The sequence below is a fragment of the Setaria italica genome, chromosome I (genome assembly GCF_000263155.2).
Source record: "Setaria italica strain Yugu1 chromosome I, Setaria_italica_v2.0, whole genome shotgun sequence".
NCBI classification, from domain to species: Eukaryota; Viridiplantae; Streptophyta; class Magnoliopsida; order Poales; family Poaceae; genus Setaria; species Setaria italica.
In genome coordinates this window covers 6,136,042-6,155,561 of record NC_028450.1, presented here as the reverse complement: position 1 = coordinate 6,155,561, position 19,520 = coordinate 6,136,042, and the positions used below count along the sequence as shown (strand labels likewise).

At 49.5% G+C, this 19,520-nt stretch overlaps 1 protein-coding gene across 1 annotated transcript; it reads left to right on the top strand.

The window, feature by feature from the left end:
• The first annotated feature begins 2,841 nt into the window (after nucleotides 1–2,841).
• LOC101769243 (probable 4-coumarate--CoA ligase 3) lies at nucleotides 2,842–7,777 on the top strand. The gene is made up of 6 exons (XM_004951660.4): nucleotides 2,842–3,673; nucleotides 4,180–4,533; nucleotides 4,626–4,824; nucleotides 6,892–7,105; nucleotides 7,202–7,304; nucleotides 7,407–7,777. The coding sequence occupies exons 1-6, from the start codon at nucleotides 3,005–3,007 to the stop codon at nucleotides 7,521–7,523; spliced, it is 1,656 nt and encodes a 551-aa protein (XP_004951717.1). The 5' UTR covers nucleotides 2,842–3,004; the 3' UTR covers nucleotides 7,524–7,777.
• Nucleotides 7,778–19,520: the final 11,743 nt, after the last annotated feature.

Sequence of the window (19,520 nt, the reverse complement as noted above, 5' to 3'; positions counted from 1 at the left end):
GATGAATTATGTTTGTCATGTGGACAACTGTTTGCCTCAAAGGAATACCCCAGCAGATGGCAGGGTGGGCACGCTTCCCGAACGACAGATAAAAAGGAACGGCGACCCCCATCGAGCATGCGATCCACGCCCCTTAATCTCGTCGCGCGCGCACGCCACGCTGTCAGCCACATACATGCTCCATAAGAAATAATCGAACGACGCCGTGAACAACGTTGCCGATTGGTTTTTAAAAAAACAAAAAAGGGTGCGTGATTTTTTTGTCTTTTCGGTTGTGCCCAACCATTTTAAACTCGGGGACAGTGGAACTCGCCGAGCAGAAAGGAGCTCGTGAGGACGCGGGGCAGATTATAGAACCGTTTGAAGGAGTCAAGCTAATGTGTTTAGGCCATGATTAACCCGCATGATTGAGCGACGCGACTCCGGCGTGTTAGGTGGCGCGACGGACCGAGGGGGAGAGGGAGGGTTCGTTCTCCAGGCTTGCGCGCGCGCGGGCGGCTGCGCCGTCTCGTCTCCTCATGCTCCGGTGGCGAGCGTGGACAGCCAGGAAATGCTGGAGGGGTCCATGCGACCTGCTGGAAGGTTTCGCAATATTAGAGTACGGTTTGTACATTTTACAAGGCACACTAGTAGTATCCATCATCGTTTCCGATTCGTCGTCCAACGCAAGCTCATGATCGTTGTCATGCGCACCTGCCCCCCGCTGCATTTGCATCGCGCGCACGTTCACCAAACCTTAGGAAGGCAACATGTGCCAAATGATGGCCTGATAAAAGGCTTAATTTTTATGCTACCTGCGTCAATGTGAATGGCGACAGGGAAGGCAGCAGCGCTACAGGTTCTCCCGCACCAACTGCGCCCGTACGTACGTAGGAGCCAACGACCTCGTGGCCGTCGATTGCTACAGCGTGCCAAGATACGGTTAACGTATACGGAGAGGTCGGAAAGGGCCTTGGGCACCCGGGCCCGCCCAACAACCCACCGTGCGTCCGCGTCGCCGTGGTTTGCACTTGGACGCACGCACAGCTTTGTCGGACTTGGACGGCCGGGATTGGACCTGGACCAGCTTTCCACCAACACCAACATGGCAACACACCACACCCCAACCGCCCATCCGCCCACTACGCCCGCCCGCTGCCTTTCCGGTTTCCCCATCTGGGTACCGCACTCGCCGCCGGGACCCACAAGGCAGGGTAACGGGCGCGCTCTGGCGCGGCGCACCGCACCGGCCTGCTGCCCCCCGTCCGCGTCCGGGGCTCCTAGTGCAGTCGTGCTGCCTGTCTTGCGTCGGCGTGACGTCACTTCGAGTCGTCCCGGTCCAACCGAACTCAGCAAAAAGGTTTGCAGGGATGCTCCGGTCCGTGGTAGGTGAACCCGCTGGGCCGGGTCTGGCGTTTGGAGCGGTTCATCCATAGTAGGGGGGCGAAATGACTGGCCTGCCCTTGAGGTTTAGGTGGCACTGTCTCAGCACAAATGGCTCTATAAAACGACTCAGGAGCCTGTCACAGCTGGCGACGGAAACAGGCCCTCTAAATTGCAAGTTATTCCAAGAATCTTGAAGAGTCAAAGCATCTCAAGTTTAACCAAAATTATAGAGAAAATTATAAAAATTTATGACATCAAATATGTACTATGAAAATACAATTGATGAAGAATCTAACGATACTTAGTTAACATCATAAATATTATTATATTATCATATAAATTTGGTCAAACTTGAGATACTTTGGCTCTCCAAGATTCTTGGAACGACTTACAATTTAGGATGGAGGGAGTATTTATCGCGTGTTTATGGAATGCTTGCTTTTGACATATTAGAACGCATGATAGGATGCCCTGTCATGATTTCATTCAATGATTTTTTTAACTTAAACGGTAGGAGCGCTGGCATATAATTCAAGAGAAGAAAGAAGTTCAGACTAGTACATAGATTCTATTACATAATAAAAACCAAATTCAATGAATTTTTGGTTGGTGATGAAATTCCCCGTGAATGATGAGATGGGTGGCAATGCCCGATGGAATTGGATGAGATGGATTGTTCTATCTCTCAAAATCAAACACGCTACTTCTATTCAGGATTAACTGTTGCAATGTCATACTAGATGTACAACTTGCCTAAGTGGAAATAGATTATTTCGGAGGTGAAGTACTACATCATGTCCTGCTAAAAAGAGACCAGTGGATTCACTGAACATACAAGTTACCAAGGATGCGAACATTCCTCCGAATTTCACTTTCTGCATTGTTACATTAGGCAAAACCTGACCGGAAAAGATAGGGCCGTTTGCAGTAGACCATGCAAACAGAGTCGCAGCAAGAATAGCACTGGACGGTGGGTGGTGCCATACTGCCATAACAGGAAAATATGCTTCGCAGACCCGGAGAGCGGAGACAATGGGAAAAGTGCAATACGCCGTCGCAGTTTCTTACCAAGAAAACTTGAGCACATCCTCAAAAAGATGATGGCCATCACCAACCCCAGCGCGCAGGAATGAGAACGCATCGAGAGAGGCAGAGACCATTGCAGCCTCGTCTGGTGTCGCGGGGAGGACGATTCCGTAAAAGCCACCACACCGCCGCTGCTAATGGGGTTGGTAAACGACGTTGACGTGGCGCCCCCGTCCCAGTCAACGAACCACAGCTCCAGCCACTCTCCCTCTCACCAACCCCGTAGCTCCCTCCCTGCTCCTCCTAGGCTCCTACCTCACCCCCCACCGCTCTCCCACTTCCACCCGGCCCCCACCCGTCATCCCCCACGGGGCCCCACTCACCAACTCCCCAACTCCCCTGACCTCCCCTGCTCGTATATAATCCTCCACCTGCCGGTCCTCTGCCCTTCAGGAGGATCGATCGAGTCGAGCCCCGGCGAGCTAGCAGAGCAGTAGAGCACCACCAGCAGCCATCGTCTCCTTCCTATCGTTCGACCAATCGCCCGTAGCACAGCGTCACCTACCCGATTGAAAGGCTAGTTCATCGGAGAGAGAGCTCGGTCGCCGGAGAGATGGGTTCCATGGACGAGTCGGCGGCGGCGGTGTCGGTGCCGGTGTCGGAGGAGAAGCCGGTGGTGTTCCGGTCGAAGCTGCCGGACATCGAGATCAACAACAGCCAGTCGCTGCAGGCCTACTGCTTCGGCAAGATGGGGGAGGTGGCGGCGCGCCCCTGCCTGATCGACGGGCAGACCGGCGCGTCCTACACCTACGCGGAGGTGGAGTCCCTGACGCGGCGCGCCGCGTCGGGGCTCCGACGGATGGGCGTGGGCAAGGGCGACGTGGTCATGAACCTGCTCCGCAACTGCCCCGAGTTCGCCTTCTCGTTCCTCGGCGCGGCGCGGCTGGGCGCCGCCACCACGACGGCGAACCCATTCTACACCCCGCACGAGATCCACCGCCAGGCGGAGGCGGCGGGCGCCAGGCTCATCGTCACCGAGGCCTGCGCCGTGGAGAAGGTTCGCGGGTTCGCGGCGGAGCGGGGCATCCCCGTCGTCACCGTCGACGGGAGGTTCGAGGGATGCGTGGAGTTCGCCGAGGTGATCGGCGCCGAGGAGCTGGAGGCCGACGCCGACGTCCACCCCGACGACGTCGTCGCGCTGCCCTACTCGTCCGGCACCACCGGGCTCCCCAAGGGCGTCATGCTCACCCACCGCAGCCTCATCACCAGCGTCGCGCAGCAGGTGCGCCATCCATTCGACCCCCCACCTCTCTCTTTCCCTCTCTTCCTGTCGGTGGCACGGCAGAGCTTTGCTTGCCGCCGCTTGCTCCGCCGCCGACAGGGTGACATCCGCGTCCATGTGGGGGCAGCTGGACCCACCTGTCAGGCAGCATGGCCGAAGGAACATTCGTTCCCGCGTCGCCAGGCCCCGACAAGTTTGGGTGTCAGAAGGGTAGGCCGGCTCATAAATAATGGCCTGGATTCATCCGGCGTTCTACGCCCGGCGCTTCGTCAATCTGTTGGCTTGCGCGCCAGCACCCACGGTGCGACCCACCACACCCCCACCGAACAACCAGTCAACTGCGCCGAGATTCGTGCCTCGACGATCCTTTGGCGCCAAACCATTGTTCTTCTGAACTTTCTGATGGAGTTGCCGTCTGCGATTGCTTTCTGAATGCTGAATTTCTTTCTGAATGCCGAATTGGTAACTGATCGATGGGCTCTTTTTTCGTGTGATGATGAATGAAGGTTGACGGCGAGAACCCGAACCTGTACTTCAGCAAGGACGACGTGCTGCTGTGCCTGCTGCCGCTGTTCCACATCTACTCGCTCAACTCGGTGCTCCTGGCGGGGCTCCGGGCGGGCTCCGCCATCGTGATCATGCGCAAGTTCGACCTGGGCGCGCTCGTCGACCTGGTGCGCCGCCACAGGATCACCATCGCGCCCTTCGTGCCCCCCATCGTGGTCGAGATCGCCAAGAGCCCCCGCGTCACCGCCGACGACCTCGCATCCATCCGCATGGTCATGTCCGGCGCCGCCCCCATGGGCAAGGACCTCCAGGACGCGTTCATGGCCAAGATCCCCAACGCCGTGCTCGGCCAGGTTGGTAGATGCCCATCTCGTTCTTTCTGTGCATATGAATGAATGGAACTTTGCTTTGCCAGTTACTGATGAGTCTCTGTTTCATTCGACAGGGGTACGGGATGACGGAGGCCGGGCCGGTGCTGGCGATGTGCCTGGCGTTCGCCAAGGAGCCGTTCCAGGTGAAGTCCGGGTCGTGCGGCACGGTGGTGCGGAACGCGGAGCTCAAGATCGTCGACCCCGACACCGGCGCGGCCCTCGGCCGGAACCAGCCCGGCGAGATCTTAATCCGCGGGGAGCAGATCATGAAAGGTGCGTGCGCCCCGCCCCGAGCTCAGCCGTCGCCACCCTTTTTACTTACATTTTGCACATATCCTCTGGTTCTTTCAAGCTTCAGTTCACCTCGTGCCGTTACCGTCCTAGTTGGCACCTCCTGACGCTGACCTGGCACTTGAGATCACGGCATCGGAACTGTCACGTGGGCCCACGTGCGCTGGGCCCCGGTGCCTTTGCTTAAGTAGTGGAGCACGAGTCCTTGGACCTTGGGGAGAAGAGAAAAGTAGGCACGCACAGCTTGGTGTGATGTGGACAAACTTCCTACAATGCTGGTAGTATTGCAACTAATTCGTTTGGTCTCTGCGATTGGGCCACGCGACAATCACCCAAAAAAGACACTCTTGCAACTCGCCCATTTAAATTGCGGGTGGGGCACTTGGATGATTCATTAGTCTAGTAGGGGCCCATAGGAAAATCTTGTTGACCAGTTCCATGTGAATTCGCCGTTGCAAGCTTCAGGTCCTGGCCCACGGCACGCACTCGCCGGAAAAGAGAGAGGAAAAACTCCGCGGCGTGCCTTGGTCGTGTTCACGCTCGCTAGTCGCTAGTTGGGTTGGTGGAGTCCCAATCCTAATGATTGGTTTGGTGGGGGAGGATTCCCTGCCTCCACCCCACCACGTTTCGTATTAGGGGGTGTTTGGATACGAGGTGTTAAACTTTAACAGTGTCACATTGGATGTTCGGATGCTAATTAGAAGAATTAAATATGAGCTAATTATAAAACTAATTGCAGAACTCTGTGCTAATTTGCGAGATGAATCTATTAAGCCTAATTAATCCATCATTAGCAAATGGTTACTGTAGCACCACATTGTTAAATCATGAACTAATTAGGCTTAATAGATTCGTCTCGCGAATTACACTCCATTTGTGCAATTAGTTTTGTAATTAGCCTATGTTTAATACTCCTAATTAGCATCCAAACATCCGATGTGACGGGTGTTCCCAAACAGGCCCAGCCGCGTGGGGTAGTTGGCGCGGCGGGCTGCGCGCTCGCGCGCATTAACGTTTCGCGATAGCTGGCACACCGCCAAGTAGCACATCATCGTGGCCATGCATGGGCACGATCGCGGGGAATCCAACTCCCAAATCCAAATGGGCCATTTTTCTTTTCTTCGGGGAAAGCATGTGGCCCACCACCGCCGCCGCCACTCCACATGGGGTTGATGAAGGAAGTCCGGCCAGCAACGCCATTGATGAGCAGTAGCACTAGCAGTAGGGAAGTCAAACTTTGGGGAGAGATGGCCATGGTGGGTTGTGAAGGTTTCACGTCGGTCACGAATGGTGGTGGACCAACGACCAAGCCAAAGTGCGGCGTGCGTTGAGCGTGACATCAGGAGCCAGCCAATGTGACAATGTCCAATGCGGCTGGTCTCAGACTCTGGCCCTGGCTTCAGGAACCAGTAGTTGAGGACAGATCGATGCAGAGTAGCTTTTCTCCTCAACTCTCTTTCCTTTTCTTTTCCGGGAAACTTTTCTTCTCAACTTTTCAAACGGCAGCCGGTTAGGTTCTTGGTCTACCTAATCATGAAGTTATGAATACATGATTAGTTGCCTAGTTGGTACTTAACGTTCGAGTGCGAGGACGGCATCGCATCGCGTCTGGTGCAGAGTCATGGCCGTTCTCTCCTGTCTCCTCCGACGTCGAGCGGTCCAACAACTTGCAGACCAATCAGAAAAAGAAATGGTGCGTACCTCGCTATGGCTTCAACCTCAAAACGGTAGCAAACAATGTTTGGTGATCCATCACGCGATTCAGAGAAAGGTCCGGTTGGGTGAGCAAACATTGGTTTGCGTCACAGTTCAGACAAGTCGATTCTGAACTTTTTCTCTCCTGAACAGCCTGTCTGACCAAACCGAACCATAGCTTCGATGGAATGTGGTAGCGACACAGAATCTTTCCGGCGATGTCTTGCTTTCTCTCCACCTCTGAATTGCCTGGCAGTTTCTGCCATTTACCGAATCTGTTCTATCGCTCAGAGCTCCAGTGATAAAGGTTCTTTCAAGCTGACTATTCCTGTGATGTGATGTCGACTCATTCAGGTTACCTGAACGACCCGGAGTCGACGAAGAACACCATCGACAAGGACGGCTGGCTGCACACCGGGGACATCGGCTACGTCGACGACGACGACGAGATCTTCATCGTCGACAGGCTGAAGGAGATCATCAAGTACAAGGGGTTCCAGGTGCCGCCGGCCGAGCTTGAGGCACTCCTCATCACGCACCCGGAGATCAAGGACGCCGCCGTCGTATCGTAAGTTGACGATCGATGTGTTCAGGTGGAACCAGCACTATGTGCTGCCAAATTCATGGGCTGAATTCTGAAAATTTTCCTGATATGTTCTATCAGAATGAAGGATGATCTCGCTGGTGAAATCCCGGTCGCCTTCATCGTGCGGACAGAAGGGTCTGAACTCACCGAGGATGAGATCAAGCAATTTGTTGCCAAGGAGGTAAAAGCAGTACCATGTTCTTCCTATGTTTCCAATTGAACTGAACAAAAGCCAGAGCTGTTGGACCTCATGACTGAAATCTCACACAATGCTGCGCTGCAGGTGGTGTTCTACAAGAAGATCCACAAGGTCTTCTTCACCGACTTCATCCCCAAGAACCCTTCCGGCAAGATCCTACGGAAGGACTTGAGAGCAAGGCTCGCCGCTGCCGTCCACTGAGGCCATACACACCTTTTCAGTTGCTAAAAAAAAGCCATGCAGTAGGTGGGTACCATTCTTCTTCGCGAAATGGAAGCAGGAGGGGCACGCAATCCTGTGGAAACATGTTGCCAAAAAGGAGGTTTTAGTTTGTTTGTTGGTTGGCCCTGTTTGTGTAATGTTCATAAACGATATATATAGATGTATCTATACTGTTTTTGACCAAAAAGAACAAGGCTGATTACGGCAATACAGTAATGTATACCAAGTTTCAATTGTCTCGAATCGGGCGCGGCTTCCTCCACCTGACCATAGCTGGAGGCCGTCCGTTGCCCGGGCCGCCGGCGATGCTGCGTAGTCCGTCATTGCCATTCCGTGCCCGGCCCAACCCGCCGCCGCCATTATATTAGCGCCGGGCGCCCGCTCCTCCCCAGCACCAACCATTCTCTGGAGAGTGGAGATCGACTCCGATGACGGTTTTGATGAAGTCTTGATGGTGGATTCACCTCCACCACTCGCTAGGCGGGCCCATCATATAAATCACTATGGTCTTGCTAGATCAATTTTCCTTACCATCTCTTTTTTGTGATTAATGATAATAATACAACCTAAATAAGAGAATAATATAATTTAAATGCAACTATTTGCTTGATGTAATGCAAGAGCAAAAAAAAGCATATTCTAATTGAAATATGTAATAAATACAACTTAAAGAAATGAAATTCGTTCATCATACCTTGCTCTTACCGACTTAATTAAACCCCCTCCTGATCAAGATGGACATACGGTTTCACCTTATTCTAATGTCATTTTTCTCCCTTTCTTGGACCAAGTTCTTGTAATCCCTCGTGTTTGAAATCTATAGTCTCCCCTAGACTTGTTTTTTCGCTAAATTTCTTTCACTCTTGAATCAAACACTTAAAGGGAAGATATCAAATGCAAAAAAAGGGTTCGTAGATCATGATGTTTTGGATGTAGAAGGTAAACTCTTCTCTCTTCTTTCCCCTCTCCTCCTCCTTTCTTGTTTCTCGCATGGACATGATTTCTTATATGAGAAATCATTTTCTTCTCCCCCCACCCCTATATTCCGGTCGCATTAATATATCAAACCATGGATAATAAGTAAATACAACACTACTGGAGAAGTGATTATCCAATTATCCATCAATCAAGTATAACAAATCAAAATTCAATTGCCACCTTGGCCGAGCTTGAGATTTGAGAACCAGAGAATTAAATGATCAATTATTTGGAACCTGCGCACGCGCTCAAGATCAGAGCGTCGACGCCGCCGAGCTCCCGGCCGCAGCTAGCAGTCTAGCATGCTCGCCTGATGCCCCCATGCATGCATGACGAAAAGCTGTCGAGGGAGGCTTCCCGTGTGGTCGATATCTCCAGCTCTACGTGTTTGAGTTGGACAGCCAAATGGCCCACTGTATTTTTTTTGCCCGGAGAACCTCTCTCTCATTGGATCATCACTGGCGCACAGATGGAGCCTGGCCAGCCTCGCCGGGCCTTGGGTCCGCCAGTGGGTTTATGCAAAGTTACGTATACAGTATACTGTACTTGTGAAGGTGATAGTTGGGTACTTTGGTTGTAGGGCCTACCGCAATGCGGTTCAAGCAGGATGGATGCCCATGAGCCCATCTCCACTAATGGTCTTTTTATTTGAATCTAATTTTTTACCTTTAAATTCGAATTTAAATTAGTTGTATCTTAATATATATTTTTTTTAGAAAAAGTTGAATCTCAATAATTGGAAAAAATAAAAAGACGATGATGATGGTTGGGTAGCTGCTGGGCCAGTCTAAAGCCCAAGTGACCCGAGTAGCCCACCTAGCGGCTAGCTCAGACCTCCAAAGCCAGCCAGACGCTCACATATATAACCAATATACATTCCATCCAAACACAAGGGCATCGTCGCGCTTGTGCATCTCCTCTTTTTCCCAAATTCAAATTTCGCCCGAGCGTCCCCCGTCTCCCCCCTCCTACCGACCTCGTGCCCCCAAATTCAAATTTCTCCAGAGCCCCCATCTCCACCCGATCCGACCTTCCCGTCGCTCACCACACCAGTCATGCTGACTCATCATGAGGGACGCGGACGTCAGCCTGGAGCAGGAGTTCTTCATCAAGGAGGATGCACCGCTACATGAAGCTAGGAGGGTGTGGAGGGTCGTCACCAATGGGGGTGGCTATGGCGTCCTCTCAAACGCCGAGCTACTGGCCGGAAAGGACGACACCTTCTGCTTCGTGAACCAGAAGCTCGATGAGCTGCGGTGCCTGGTGGACAATTCGGATCCGAAGCTCGACGAACTAGTCGATTCGATCGACCACATGGATGTGGTGCTCGCAGCGGGAGGTCCTGGACTCTCCCTCTCCTATGAGCCCAAGTCGTTCCAGGAGGGCCCTCCCACTTACCTGGATGTTGATGAGGTACATTTTACGCAATTTTGGTAAATTTGGTGTGATTGGTTCTATTGGGGATAGTGGTCAGGGCGTTGAACTCGGATTTGTTTTGGGATTTATGTGGGATGAGTCATGTGTGGGGATTGAATTTGTTTGGGACGGTAGGGACAATGTAGATGAGGTACATTTCACACAATTTTGGTAAAATTGGTGCAATCGGGTCTATTGGTGTGTGGGGGTGGCAGTTCAGATTTGTTAGATGGCTTGGGTTGAATTGATTTGGGATCGCATGATGACTTTGAGGTCAACGTAGACGAGGTGCATTCATGCAATTTCGGTAAATTTGGTGTGATTGGGGTCTACTAGGATTTTTGGGAGAGGGAGGTTGCGATTCAGATTTGTTCTGGTATTTGTTTTGGGATGATTGGGTGTTGAATTGGTTTGGAATTTGTAACATCCGCAAAAATCACCACCTTAAATCACCCGCTAAAAATTGCTTTCAAAATCTTTTTACCGTTGAGCTCTTGAAAACCCAAAATCTTCCCGTCGATTTCGCCGTCCCGGCATCCAAAGCCGACAACCATCATTTTATCCCCTCCCGTAATTTTCGCTGCGTGTCGGTCAACAGACCGCCACGCGTGCTCCGACCGCGTGTCGCAATCGCCGCCGGTTTCCCCTTCCTTTTTCTCGTTTTCACCGATCCCTTTTCCTTTTCTTTTTCTTCTTCTCTTTCTCCCTTTCTTCTTCTTCTTCCTTCTTCTTTCTTCTTTCTCCTTCTTCTTCCTGGCGCACGCTACCCCGGCGCCATCCTCCTAGCGCCATACTCCTAGTGTCGCCCCCGGCCCCCGCGTGCTCGGGGCCCCCGCCGCTCGGCCCGGCCATGCGGGACCACCAGCCGTGCCGGCGCCCTCGGGCTGCGCGCCGCCCCCGGTGGCCGGCCCGTGCCGGGCCCCTGAGCCTACCGCCGCCGAGCCCCGCCTCCGGCCCCTCCTGCGCCGCCCCCCGCGCTGCGCTCCGCGACCCGGCCCCCGCACTACACACTGCCGCCGGCCCCCACTAGACCGCAGAGTACTTGAGGAGGAGCATGAGGAGGAGTTTGACCGCGAGCCCGAGCCCGAGGACCAGCAGCACGAGGCGGAACTCCCGGAAGGCTTTGAGGACGGCAAGTCCAATCTCACCCTTTGATGCATATTTATTCCTAGTTTTTCAAACACAACCTATCGGCCTATTTTATAAAAGTGCATATTGTTTTTATTGCAAGACATGGTTGGATAGCCACCCCTTGATTGTTATGAATATTCCTTGTTGTCCTATATTTATCTCTAAATATGATTTGCTCTGTTTAGATGATAATTACTGCTAGAATGCTTAGGAACTCGTTACTCAACTTCAATCATGACTACAATGGTTTATTTAGAGAATAAATGTGTGAGTGTTTTCAAATGAGAAAATGGGTTTTCGGGTATAAAGGCAAGGAATGCGTAGATGAGATGGATGGGTGTTTCTTGTGTGAAATGCCAGAATGTTGGGCTCGTACCTTAGTGGTTGAGCAAACTTGGGAGATATCCATCTTGTCATGGTTAAGGACCGAGTTGATGTGTCATCTAGCCTAATTCAACCATCGTGCAACCACTCGGCCGTTGTATGGGCAACGGCTTAGCATAAATCCCACTAGCTAAACTGTTAGTCTTCGGGTGAGCTGGTGAGCAACGGGAGCCCATGGAAAAGGTGTAAGATCTTTGTGGCTTAGGTCCCGGTTACGGCCTCGTGGATAGGTTGTTAACCTCTTGGATGCTTCCGTGTTGACTAGTCAGTCTTAGCTAAGGTGGGTAATGGCTTTGTTAGGATCTGCACCGGTACTAAGGTGATTGTGCTGCGGTACCCTACTTGTGGGAAAAGTGTACAACCTCTGCAGAGTTAAAACCTATCCGGGTAGCCGTGTCCACGGCATTGGACGAGTTACGGCTTGGTCACATAACTAGCACATGGGGATGGATGGTTTCATGGTGTGTGTGTGTTGAATTTTGGAAGTGTCCGGCAGTTGTACCGTGAGCTATGGCGGACGGAGAGTCCGATAGCACTAAAATTTGGATCCTTTGTGTAGGGTCAACCCCACTCAATGTTCGGTTACTAAAGGAAAAGCTTTACCAGAAAAAAACTCTTTTGAAAACAAACCCGTGCATGTGATGAAAATCTAGCTTTATTGCAAATGAACCTTAGCCTATCCTTACTACTATCATGTGCATATACTTGATTGTATCCCCCTCCGTGGATGGGGTTGGACTTGTTGAGTACTTTTGTACTCACCCTTGCTTCGTTGCTACAGAGGAAGGCCCGGACTTCATCGCCGAGGAGTTTGAGTAGGAGGTTGTGTCCGCACCCAACGCTGCCTGTGGTGTTGGCCTTCACAAGATGCTTCTGCTGCCGTGTAGTCCCAAGTGCTGTCTTTTGGCAGTCGCTTGGTTAGCCACTGTTATTTACTTGCTTCTTATCGTGGCATGGCTTTCACGCCCACTCCCTTGGGAGTTGTACGGTAACTGAACTATCTGTTGAATAAATGTGCTATCAGCCTCCTGGGACTGATATTTGCATCACATTTAGTCTCCGCTGATGTGGGGACGCTTTAGAATTGCAGCCTATTGAGGAAGCAGATCTGGACAAGCACATCGACAACATCCGAAGTCTCATTCTGGAGGCCTCGTCCCCAGGCAGTTCCGCTCCTACAGGTGGCTACCGCTTCGCAGAAACGCTGAAGGCCCAGGAAGAGCTCGAGCAAAAGGCTCTGACAGAGTTCAACAGCGATTTCCTTAAGGTCAAGCGTGACGTTCTCACCAACATGAGGAATGATATTAATATGGGCGTTAGGAAGCTGGAGCGCAAGTATCTGATGGAGCCCACACACCTTGGGTGTGGCAGTGGTGATTATGTTCGCTTTAAGGACTAATAAATAGATAGTTCTAAAATTCTAGTGGCAGTGACAATTAATTAGGAAAATGCTTATTATAACCTTATTTTATAATAATTGCAGGGGAGCGCAGGGGCTATACGTGGATCATCTAAACTTGGCTTTCTTGAAGTTTTTTTCCTAGATGTAATGCCGATAAATTTATATTACGTCATATCTCATTTGGTTCAGACTCGAGCTACGACCAGGAGGACTCTTAAGACCCCGACTACAATGAGGAGGACCCCTACGACAACATATAAGGTGTCATGTCACTCCCAATCATATAGATTCTATGCATGCTTAGTGCTAGCGCTCTACTCATGATGCTTAGATGATGATTAAATGCATAGCCAATTTTTTAGCCATGCCTTGATAATCGTTTATCCTGTCTTCCTTGACTACCTACTTGTGGACTAGCTACAGACCCCTAACTAGTCCACCTTACTATCCATATACATGCTTTTGAGTTATGGATGGGCATATGCCATGGATTTGGTGATAGGATTCCTTGTACACTCTCGCGTGTGTTTTGGGTGCATGCGATCCCTTGACGTGTTTTGGTGGGAGTGAGCTGCGGTTGGTACCGAGGAGTGCCTAGCTAGGAGAGAGCTTTCTAGTCTCTCTCCACTCCCTTGTGCCTGTGGCGGGTACCTTGCTTGACACTGAGGAGCAGGTGGCGTACTTGTACGTTGCAGGTGCTTCAGCACATACTTTGGAGTTGAGCGCTCGCTCTCGACCTCTAAGGACCGAGTCAGTTTACCACCAGTCACAGTATCTATTTATGTACATACCGTTCGCTCACATTATGGGTGGGGTTTGGTCCGAGACTAGTAGTGGATGGTGCTAAGCCTGCAGCCAGATAAGGGTGATCGGTGTAAGGAGACGAGGCGTTGACCTGCTCTGACCAGACTGTGCCCCGGCTTGGGTAGGTTTCATAGCTTCGAGGTCTTCAACTGGTGATGATGTGCTCTGCAGTTGAAGACAGTATTAGACTCGAGCAAGCAGGAGAGTGCTATCCACTTACTAAGGCTCCAGCCATTAAGTGGGGTTTGGACGACTAGCTATCATTCAAGCTCCTTCCGGGTGGGTACAGTTGTACAACCTCTGCAGAGTGTATAAAGTTATAGCTATAGTCCATGTCCACTGGTTATGGATAGTACTGTTGACTACCACTACTTCTGACTAGACTTTTATTACTCTTCTACCTCCCCTCTTTTGAGATAAGTCGGTGTTTGCCGTTGAGATGTGAGGGGATGGGAGCTCTCACATCGCCTAGAGTGTTTGGGTGCTGGATTCTTGGGTGAAGGATCTGGTGATTTGTGATGACTTTCTTAACTTGAGGTGTGCGCCTTGGAGATTATATTGCTTTAATGCATCTTTGATTGCTGCTGCTGCTGCATAACCTACTACAGCCATATATAGGTTATCCATGCATATAGCATTTTCCCCTCGTTTCCTTAGCTTGCTGCTATTGGGAGTTGACATGGCCTACCCGCTTCTCGGGGAGATGGTGGCTTTTCAGGATTAGAGCTCGACTACGACTTCGACTACCACGGATGGGAAGACTAGGGTTGGTCCCTCGCTCAAGTTGCCTCTGGAGATGGTGTTCACTACGCTACATGTTTCCGCTACGTAGATGTTTTACCTTTCATGATTCACTCCTGTTGGATTGTATCGGCATGTGCCGAAGTGATGTACTCGACATTTAAAATATATTTATCGTGTTGCTACTCTATATTTCTGTGTTGTATGGATTTGTACTATCTGAGATAGGGAATCGCATGTGCTAGCCTTCCTAGGACTATCACGAAGGTGCGAGGGCTTTTGTTCTCAGAAATGGGAATCCCGATTTGTTTCACGAAGGTGGCTCGCCTCACCGGCCGGCCAAATAAACCCATTATACTCAGTCATTCTAATCGTGAGCTTGAACTCCTAATTACCGTCGACGTACTTGGAAAACTATGCTATTCTTTTTCAACAACAGCATCCGTAGCAGCAAAACAACAAGGATTCAAGCCATTGGCCATTTCTGCCTGCATTTCCTACTCATGTAGCTCATGGCAGGATTGTGGTGGATGGGATGGGATGGGATGGGGAGCAGTGGATGTTGATCATACGCCTTGGCAGCGGTAGAGGCGTAGAGCTGCGCTTGCGCGCCGTGTCGCAATGGCCAGCCTCGGCCCCACATCTTATACGCGCCAGCCCTGGCCCCACATCTGACATGTGCCGAGGGGGTGGCAGTGGCAGTCTGACTGCTACGCCACACACACTAGCAGTCATGGGGTAGTACTTGCGTTGACCATTTGGCCCCTGTCCCGCCGCTCCGCAAGGCCACGAGACAAGACTTTCCCTCCGGGTCCGTATGAAGCTAGTCATACTATTAGTAGTTGGGCAGAACTGTGTGTTGCCATTAACCAAAAGTTTGGAAGGGACTTGCATAACCATTTCATGCGTGAGTTGCTAAATCTTAAGAAAGTAGGCGTTGTTGAGGAGTATCTAAAGAAATTTGAGCAAATTAGGCATAAAGTCTTGTTGCACAACAATAAATATGATGATGTGTTGTTCGGCAAAAGATTCATAGATGGCTTGAAACCAGAGATTAAATCTGCAATATAATTATATCAGCCTCAAACTGTTGATGCTGCTGCATCCCTTGCTTTAATGCAGGCTGAAGTATTGGAGCTCTCGCAGAGAAGATATTTTTCCAGGAATTCTAGAGGGCATAACAAGTTCAGTGATAAACCCTCTACATCGACAACAACTCCATGTTAGGTGTCTTGGGGGCATCACTTGTGGCTGAAACGAAGCCCAACAACAGCAAGATGCATCATGATGATAAACTACAAGAGTTGATGACACAACGCAGGAAGATGGGGTTATGCATGAAGTGTGGAGAAAAATGGAACCGGGGTCATAAATGCCCGACCCACGTTCCTCTTCATGTGATGGAGGAATTACTGCAAGTCATGCAAGTTGAACTGAATGATGAAGCTTCTGAAGAAGAGTCAGACAGTGAGGAGGAATTGTTAGATCTATCCTTATGTGCTGCAAATGGTGTTTAAGGAAAGAAGACAAACAGAGTTCAAGGGAAGATAGACATTCAAGATGTGCTCATATTGATTAACTCGGGAAGCTCATCAATGTTCATCAGCTCAAAAACTGTGGAGCAGTTGAAGTTACGCACAGAACTAGCTCTATCTGTTCAGGTCCCTATGGCCAGTGGAGAAAAATTGACCAGCACAGCACAGGTTCCTGATCTCACCTGGTGGGTCTAGGGCAACACATTCACCACATCTATTAGAGTGTTGGACCTGCCATATTATGATATAATACTAGGAATGGATTGGCTAGAAGGCTACAGCCCCATGTGGATGCACTGGAAGAGAAAGAGAATGAGATTCACTCATCAAGGGAAGAGGATAGTGTTGCAGGTGGTCAAAAACTGCACATCTTATTTTGAAAGGCTTACTGAGGAAAGGCGGAGTGGCACAATGAGTCCAATTTTCTCTAATTACAACTGAATCTACAACAACCATACCTCCTCAAATTTAGGAACTGGTCAATCAAAATTCTGATCTATTCAAGGAACCAACAGGTTGCCTCCAAGTAGAGAGTTTGACCATCATATTCCTCTCTTACCTGGAGTCAAACCAGTGAATATGAAACCATATCGGTACACCCCAACTCAAAAAGACGAGATCGAAAGGCAAGTAAAGGACATGCTCTTGAATGTAGTTATCAAACCCAGCACTAGGCCTTTCGCCTCTCCGGTGTTTCTAGTCAAGAAGAAAGATGAAACTTGGAGATTCTGCATCAATTACAGGCAACTCAATGTCATAATTGTGAAGAATAAGTACCTCATACCAATAGTGGATGAATTGCTGGATGAGTTAAAAGGGGCCTCATGGTTCACCAAACTGGACATGAGATTAGGCCATCACCAGATCAAATTGCTACCCGAGGATGAAGCAAAGACACTTACCATGGTCATTGGGAATTCAGAGTTATGCTATTTGGGCTGAGAAATGCACCGGAAGCATTTCAAGCACTAATGAACCTAATGAACACAATCTTCCAACCCCTGCTTAGATAGTGTATCTTGGTATTTGTAGATGGCATCCTAATATACATTCACACATTAGAAGAGCATGTGCAGCACCTGCAATAGGTATTTGAAATCGTCCACCAACATAAGTTGTTCCTTAAACATTCCAAGTGTTCATTTGCATAGCAAAGTTTGGAGTACCTAGGCCATATAATCAGTGCACAGGGAGTTTCAACTGACCTAGTAAAAATATAAGCAATCCAGGATTGGCCATTTCCAACAGATGCAAGGCACCTAAGAAGATTTCTAGGTCTGTCTGGGTATTACAAAAAATTTATAAAGTACTATGGACTGCTGAGTAGGCTACTAAATGATCTTCTCAAGAAGAACACACCCTTTGTCTGGACTCCTCCACACCAGTAAAGTTTTGAGACTCTCAAAAAGGCAATGGTCACTGCCCCAGTAGTTGCCTTACCAGACTTCACTAAAGAGTTTGTGGTTGAAACAGATGTCTCAGGCATAGGAATTGGGGCAGTTCTTATGCAGCAAGGGCACCATATTTCCTATATCAATAGAGCATTGGGTCAGCAGGCTCAAGGGCTGTCAACGTATGAGAAAGACTACTTGGCTGTGATCTTGGCAATCACCAAATGGAGACCATACCTTCAACATAAACAATTCACTATAGCAACAGATCACAAGAGCTTGGTCCATTTGGGAGAACAACAGCTGCACCAGGATATGCAGTAGAAAGCCTTTGTCAAGTTACTGGAACTACAATATAAAGTCCAGTACAAAAAGGGTCTTGAAAATAAGGCTGTCGATGCCTTATCAAGACAACAGTGCAACAAAATTAGTGTTGTCTCAGTTTGTACACCTAAATGGTTAGAAGTGGTGGTTGAAGCCTATCAGCAAGACCCACAAGCACAACAGCTGCTACAGGAACTCAGCTTGACTAGCTCAAATGAAAAAGTATATTCATTGGTGGATGGTGTCATTCGACACAAAGGTATAATATGGTTGGGATCTCAAAGCGAAGCTCATCAAGCTATCATGTTAGCCCTGCATGCAAGTGGACTGGAGGGGTCACAATGATTCCATAGCAACTTACCACAAGATCAAGGCCCTATTCTCCTGGCCCACATGAAGAGTGATATCCAGAAATACATCTCAAATTGTGAGGTATGTGCAAAAGCCAAAACTGAGCACAATAGGCTTCCTGGTCTTCTACAACCATTACCTATACCTGAACAGTCATGGCACACTGTCGGCCTTGACTTCATAGAAGGCCTACCAAAATCCAAATCTTTTGACACAATATTGGTGGTCATAGACAAGTTCTTCAAATATGCTCATTTTATACCTATGTCACATCCTTACACTGCCTTAACAGTAGCTCAAGCATACCTCAACAACATTTACAAACTGCATGGCCTTCCCCAAGTAATAATTTTAGATAGAGATAGGGTGTTCACAAGTGCTGTTTGGCCAGAGTTGTTTAAGCTCTCTGAAACCACCCTGAATATGAGCTCTTCCTACCACCCACAGATAGATGGACAAACCGAAAGACTAAACCAATGTCTAGAAATAGTGCTTGATACATGATTGTCTAACTAAATGGTCTTAGTGGTTGGCCTTAGCTAAATATTGGTATAATACAACCTACCACTCATCTCATGGTGCAACACCTTTTGAAGTGTTGTATGCTAACAAACCTAGACACTTTGGCATCACTTCCACAGATACATGTACTATCCCAGATCTGCAACAGTGGTTACATGACAGAAATGCTATGACCCAACTGATACAGCAACACTTGGTGAGAGCTCAACAAAGAATGAAGGCACAAGCTGACAAGCATAGGTCAGAAAGAGAGTTTGATGTAGGTGATTGGGTATACTTAAAACTACAACCTCATGCGCAACAATAAGTGGCAAAAAGATCCTATGCTAAGCTAAGTTATAAATACTTTTGGCCTTTATCTGGTACTTGCAGTAGCCTATAAGTTGCAATTACCAGTCTCCAGCAAAATTCATCCAGTGGTGCATGTCTCCCAACTGAAGAAAGCAATTCCACCAGAAGCTAATGTCACAACTGATGAACATCTGTCTTTGGTGATGACTGAGGACATACCTTCTCCAACCAAGGTACTGGAAACTAAACTTCGACTTATTGGTAACTCTTTTCATCCTTATGCACCGGTGCAATGGTCCTCTCTACCAACTGAATGGACTACATGGGAGAATATGATGATGATCCAGAAGCAGCTTCCTTCATTAGCAACTCGAGGGCGAGCTGGCTCTTAAGGGGGAGGTGATGTCAGGACCCACTAGTGTGTTAGTATATATGAGTCTGTGTGTTGGACCTGAAGGCCGTGTAAGCTATTGGGCTACCGATGTCGGCAGTAATGGGCCGAGCCCAGAAGCTAAGCCATCGGCTTGTGATGGCATAAAGACCTGAACCCGCCGCCAGGAAGGGGGCATCGATGAACAAGAACCCTAATATCCCGATCCCCTTGTCTGCTGCTCCGCTCTGCCTCTGTTATCTGCCAGAATCTTGCGTTGCTGTTCTCCAGCTCGTTCGGCGCGCCGCCGTCCAACGCAGGTTCACCACAAAGAAA